The sequence below is a fragment of the Mastomys coucha genome, unplaced genomic scaffold, assembly GCF_008632895.1.
Source record: "Mastomys coucha isolate ucsf_1 unplaced genomic scaffold, UCSF_Mcou_1 pScaffold13, whole genome shotgun sequence".
Lineage (NCBI taxonomy): Eukaryota > Metazoa > Chordata > Mammalia > Rodentia > Muridae > Mastomys > Mastomys coucha.
The window spans coordinates 85160634-85167723 of NW_022196895.1; the positions used below are offsets into that span (position 1 = coordinate 85160634).

A 7090-nucleotide genomic window follows, 5' to 3' on the forward strand; every position below is an offset into this window, starting at 1 on the left:
TATACTATCTAGGCAAATGATCAGACATAGGTGTAGTATGAAGCACCTAGGTGTAGGCAACATGAATCCATATGAAGAAATGAGCAAACACTTGAGATTCAGTAGATAGGTATCCTGGTTTGGAATGTGGGTTCACTCTATTGTGTGATACAACCTACCTTAATTTACATGAATTGCTAAAGAATTAAATGTAACCTCATTTTACACAGAAGAAAAGAAGACAATGCTACCAATTGTATTTTACATAATCCTATTTTAAAATTTCTACAGAACAGTGATATTGCAGTAGTAAACACTTAATTTAGGACCATAAGAGACAGAGACACAGGAGGAAGTCAATTGTGTATCTAGATACATCTTTAGATAGTTAGCATTAAAACAAAACATGACTTACATTTGTCAACATTTATAGAGGTCTTTGGAAAATGTGATTCCATCCCTACTTAAACAAGGAGTTTGTCAAAATTTATTTGCTTGTAATGTGGTTATAAATTGCACTTCCTGTTGCCATTTGCTCAATCTACTGTGAAATACTGAAATACCTGCATTTCTTTAATTAATCACTAGAACTTAAAATTCTTAGAGGATTTCTAATGCTCCAGTCATTTCCAAATTTTGCAAAACCTGACAGATGATAAAATTTTGAAAGTAAATCAAGTTTATTTAATAGCTATGAATATAATTTAAAAATGTAATTAATTATTGTTATTTCTTATAAATGTAATTAATCTTCATTTAGAGTGCACATTGTAATAGCTGAGTAGTACTTCATTGTATAACTGAACCACATTTTTAAATCCATTCTTTGGTTGAGAGACATCTAGGTTGTTTTCAGTTTCTGGATATTAAGACTAAAGCAACTATAAATGTTGAGCAAGGGTCCTTGTGGGATGATGGAGCATCTTTTGTGAACATGCTCCAAAAACTCCAGGAGTGGTATAGCTGGGAATTGAAGTAGAACTATTCCCAGTTTTTTGAGAACTGCCAAATTGACTTTTAGAATTGTTGTACAAGTTTGCACTTCTACCAGCAATGCTCATTACTATGAGCATAGTCATATAAATTATCATTAATTTACACATAAAATATTTAACATTTTATCACACCTATTTTAGTGAATGTTTTTTCATATGCTATTACTTATTTCCTGAGGATAAAATTTCTAATAATGTTTTACTCTATATCTATTCTATTATTTATTTGGGGATTATCCATTTGAAAAGTGCTGAAGATAAGCTAAAGTTTTCTAATTTACAATTAACATGCAATTAAATGACTAGCTCAATTTGATTAGTTTAGTTTCACAAATTAATTATTTGAATTGTTTAGTTTCACTGATAGGATTTACTTTATATTTGTTTATATGTTATAGAGTTTTAAACACCCTCGATTATTTTATAGATTGAACACTAAAATCTAAATCATTGGGCTAAATGGCACAAATTTCTTCAAGAACTGCTTGCAGTAGCATTATAAATCCATATATATACTGACACACACACACACACACACAACACAAACACACACATACATATATTCTTTGAAATGTTTTGGCCAGGCCTTAAAAAATCAGTTGTATTCTTTGTTTTGTTGATTTGGGAGTTGTGTACATGAGGAACTTTCATTATAATATGATAAATATTTTAGCTTATATTTTTATTAAAATTCCCCTTTTGTTTATTAGAGAAGTAGGAAGTAATTTTAATGCCATTATTTTTATAATAAATCTTAATTATGTAAAATTAGCCTACATTTTGTCATATAATGGATGTTTAAGTCTTTTGTTTTGACACAGTACACCAAGGCATAGAATATTTCTGTCACCTCAGGACATTACCTTCTACCATATTCTAGCTATTTATTGCTCAGAAGCAAGCAATGGTTGGTTTTTAGCCACTTGGGGTATTTTTTCCTATAATAGTAGGCTCTTGCAAATTGGCAGAAGCCAGCTTTAGAAGAGTGTTAATTTCTTCCATCTGTGGTGTTCTTTTTTTATTTACTTCACCTAAAAATATTGTGGTGATTTTGGCATTTATAAATTTGATTTTTGATGAATTCTGGTTGATTTCTTTTTATAGTTCATACTTTTAGTGCTATATGTAAGACAGAGTTGTCTTCATTTGTACCCATCTTAAATTAATGCTTGAGTATGCTATGGACTAGAGAGTATGTTTTTGCTGTCTGACAAGACAAAACTCTTCCTGGGGATCCCATGACAGAGCAATTCTGGGAACCTGGAGCATATTGCATAACTTGTACACAGATCAACAGGTTGGAGAGTATATTTCCAAATGACTCAGTTGATCTAAACCTCTTCCATTCTACTGGACTGGTGTGGAAGTCTTCTTTGAAGCTGACTTCACTGTCTGAGGGGGATTCCCAGTTTTTACTACTTATTCTATAGTGAAGGGTACTAGTGAATCTGTGTAGTTTCAGGAACTTTCTGAAGCTATTTTGAGTTGTTTACCTTCGTGTTTAAGGAGCTTCCCTGCAGGAGGGAAACTATCAATCTCAAGGAAACTATGGTGCAACAGATTCATATGATTTCCTATACATGTATGTCATCCCTCTAGAACAATTTTAATTCCTAAATATTCAATGGCTACCTAAAATAGTGCTTATGATCTGGAGACTAGGAAATTTGAAGAGTTGAAATCTAGACATGTACACTTATCATCTTATCTTAACATTTTTGGAGGTCTTGGAAGAGGTTTGTGTGAAGGAAACAAAAAGACCTAGACAGAAGGAGACAGAGATGGAAAGGTGAGGGGTGTATTTGTTTAATATTCCTTATTAGTTAGGAAGTACCCTGAGTCAATGTCAAAGCAGCTACCAGTGTGAAACAAAGATGATCATAGTAAAAAATATTAACCTACAACCACTTTTATTTCAGTACCTACCTTATCTTTTGCCTTCAAAATCATTTGTATAAATATCTATTTTTAGCTAGCTCAGAAGTAAGTAAAGTAAATTATATGAATAATTGACAATAATGCAGGAGGAATAGCAATTCTGAAGGCAAAATAAGATGCAGTGAAAACCAAATTTTGACTTTCCTTGATTAGAGAGTAGTATGTGATCAACACAAACTATTTTACAATAATTTTTTTATGCACTCTGCTAGCCTATAGTCCTTATTTCTCAGGATAAAAAGCTCAATTTAAACCTAAGTATGCTATTGACAATAAAACACAACTATACTTAGAAAAATAATATGATTTATAATCTGATATAAAAATAACTTAAGGGGAAAAAGCACTAACTAATGGCAAACCTTTCATAAATGATTTATTTCAGTCTATAAAAATTAATAACTTCACATTGACCAAAGGGGCACAACTGAAACTCCCTAATATCAGAAGTTGTTCCCAAGGCTGTTACTCTCCACAAACTGATGACAAGGTCTTATTGCTGAAAACAAGACATATTTTTCATTGAGCATAGAGAATTTGAGGTGATGCCTAACTACACCCCTACTGACTAGCATTCGTGTTACTTGACTACCAGAGGAAAAAGATAATCATTGTTAACCCAGCTACAAACTCCCTGGCATACAAAAGTTATCTGTCTGCAAGATATACTGGGGCAATAATAGCACAAATGTTATAAGAGTAACCAACCACTTTAGCTGGGTTTTGAGGGCCACTCCATGAAATTAAACCTTTATTTGACACTGCTAATGTGGTCAAATACATGAGACTAGATGGGGATGGGCCTAGGTGGGAAAGGAAATACTATTGTTCTGCAAAAGTAACAGCAATAAAGTGACATATAATAACATTTTTCTGTAACTACAAATCAGGACCTTGCTCATCCCTCATCGGAAAATTTTCTTCATGCAGTAGTAGATGGGAAGTGTAGAGGAATTTTAACCTAGCAACATGATTTTCTGGCAAGGGATCACATCCAAAGACTTTCTAGGTCTGTGTGATCTGGCTGAAATGACACACCTTTATTCCCTTTGATTGGAATACAGACACAACCTTATTATACACATTTAAGGTAAAATAAGTTTGTAGAAGGAAGCAGCCATTTTGGAAATGACATATAATTGAGTGGCACACAAAGGGATGAATCAGAAAAAGATTTGACAGAATGAGTCAGATATAGGACATGCCCCACTCTTACAAGAACAGAGAGAAGCTATTTAAGAGTAGCTCAGAAGCTGGGCAGTGGTAGCTCACACCTTTAATCCCAGCACTTGGGAGGCAGTGGCAGGCGAATTTCTGAGTTCAAGGCCAGCCTGGTGTACAAAGTGAGTTCCAGGACAGCCAGGAGTATACAGAGAAATCCTGTCTTGAAAAACCAAAAAAAAAAAAAAAAAAAAAACGTAGCTCAGAGAGAGTCAATCAGTTGGAAGGCAGTAGTACAGTGGGTTCAGCGCAGTGAAGTTGAGTTCTTATAGTTTTACAGAGGCAGTTAAGACCAGAGAATAATGAGCCAGATGATTAGAACAAATTGCCAGTTAGTTGGAGGCCAATCAGAGCAATTCAGTGAGGAGCTGAGAGAATCAATCAGATTGGAGAGGGACTTGAGCCAGAGAAGCTGGGTTGAACCAGCCAATCAGAGTTCAGAAAGGACTAGAAAGGGTGATCTTATTTAGCAGTAATCCTCTGAGATGACAATTGCAGCTAGAAAATAAAAGATTCTTTTATAAGGAACTAACATGGAAACCCAAATTTGAAAATGTGCAGATTGAGATACTTTGAAGCCCTCATACCTAAATGGGAATTCTTCATCAAAGTTATCCTACCAAGGTTTAGAGATTTATGCAAAAGAGGAGATATAAATATTGTCAGAGCCAGAGGTGACAGAAGACTAAAAAATAAAAGTAAAATAAGATAGAAACAGTGTCTTTCAGGCATAACAGAACTGAAGGACACATAAACATTGTGGGAGCATACAAATTCCTTCATAGGCTTAAGGTAGATGGAGGTCCCAGCATTGAGAAAGGGAAATGGACATTAGCTCCTACCCCTAATTATGAAGATATATAACTGATACTCACTGGTGAAGGAAAATTTAGTTTTCTCCAATGTAATCGGACAGATATATTAACATTTCAGAGTAGGTGTCATACACAGGAGGAGATGGCCAACATTAACAATTTCTCGTATTGGTCTTTTGCTTGTATATTTTGGTTTCCATTTATGTGAAGTTTGTGTGTGAGTGTGTGTGTGTGTGTGTGTGTGTGTGTTTCCTAGTTTTTGTTTGATTTTTAAAGAGAAGACACTACGTTGGGTGGACAGAGAGGTGAGGAAGATCTGGGTGGAATTAAAAGTGAGGAAAACCATGATCAAATTCTCTTGTGTGAGAAAACATTTACCATAAGAAAAACATCCCACAAACCACAAGAAACTCAAGAAAAAGGAAGACCAAAATGTAGATATACACGTCATGGCATTTCCATTCATATACTTAATTTATTTATTTCCCCATATTTCCTTATACTGTCAAGACTTTACCAGCCACAGTTTTAACATCTTAAACTTGAATGAGTAATGTATATTACACATTCAATATAACAAGCACAGTTATGACTGTTGTGTACTTACCACAGCTCCCAGAGAACAATCAGAGAAATGGAAATCTGAGTGAGTGTGCGAATGGACTGAGAACATAAAACAAATTACAAAAGAGTTGCTGGAATTATTTGATGACTTTGTAAAAAAAAAAAAAGTATAAAAAAGAGGCAGCATCTGACATAAATATCTAGATATATGCATATGTATATATGTTTTTGATCTATCAGCAAGAAATGATTTGGTTTCTCATTTTAGCAACAACAACAACAAAAAACAGTCTTTTAGTAGACTATAAGAAAATGATGCTTGTTAACAATCTTGCTCTTTGTAGCAATAAGATTGTAATCAGCCAAGTCTCCCCTGACATGCTTTTACATTACCTGTAACTCCCCAAATTCTTGTTAAAAAGCAGAACCAAGTTTAACCAATAATGCTGAGTACCACAGAAATGTATCTACCTTCATGATACTAGAATTGTGCTTATAATAATTTTGTAATTAGATAAAATGGGATGATGATTCATTAAAATTGTTACAAATATAATCTAAAACACATTGAACAATATATTACTAGGAGAATCAGACTTCATTAACATTACTGACCAAGATTATGAAACTCTAGTTATCATCATGTAGCAGACATAACTATGAATTTAAACAATATTGTATTAGGTAAACACAAAACCAACTTCCCACCAATAGACATACTAGCCAAATACTCTATGGATTTAATATCCAGATAAGCCAAATGTGTTAATATAAACTGTAATCTATTTCAAACATCAAAGAAGATAAAAGAATATATTCATTCAAAAGCCATATGTACAAAACATAACTTCATAAGTTTTTAGACATGTGGCTTTATCACTAATAAGAAACTAGGGACCTGGGTTGAACCTTAGAACTTTATATAGCTGCTACATCACCACTGAAAATTTCTTAAAAATGTGTTCATAAGTTTGCTTTTTTTTTGCAATTTTTATTAATTCTTAGAAAATTCCATATATTGCATTTTGATTATATTCACTCCTCTCCTCCAACTCTTCCTGGGTTCACTTTGCTTCCATAAATACCAAACTTTGTGTCCTCACTTATTTTTCAGCTTATTATTTTTAATTTCTTCTGTTCATATACTCTTGAATGTGTGGCTTTCAGAGGAGTTCATTCATGACCAGGGACCATACCCTTAAAGAAAATAAACTCCCCTTAAGATGAATTTTATTTTCCAGTGTCAGCCCACCTGACATAATAAAGGAGTAGGTAGTCACTCACCATTTTGTTCCCGCTGCACCCCAGCTGCCAGCAGGTCAGGCTCCCCCAGGCTGATGTCATTCAGCCTTGTCCCGAGGCATTCCATGCAAAGGTGCTTGCACCACTCCTCAGCCTCCAGCTCTGCAAATGAGCACACATGTTAGGATAGGGGAAATGTTGTAGGTGAATGCTTCTTGACCTCTGTTCTAAGAAGCTGTTAAGGACTGGACAAAGAAAGCTATATTGAAGCACAAAAATTTCTCACAATTGTTTCTCATTATTTTGTTTTCATTTGTGTGTGTTTTTTTTTTTTTT

The 7090-nt window shown here is 34.0% G+C and overlaps 1 protein-coding gene across 1 annotated transcript in view; it reads right to left on the minus strand.

Moving 5' to 3' along the window:
• Dok6 (docking protein 6) overlaps positions 1-7090 on the minus strand; it is a 450168-nt gene that overhangs the window by 186599 nt on the left and 256479 nt on the right. Inside the window, exon 4 of the mRNA XM_031366232.1 lies at positions 6797-6916. Within this exon, the coding sequence (XP_031222092.1) occupies positions 6797-6916 (120 nt within the window). The remainder of the gene's footprint in view (positions 1-6796; positions 6917-7090) is intronic.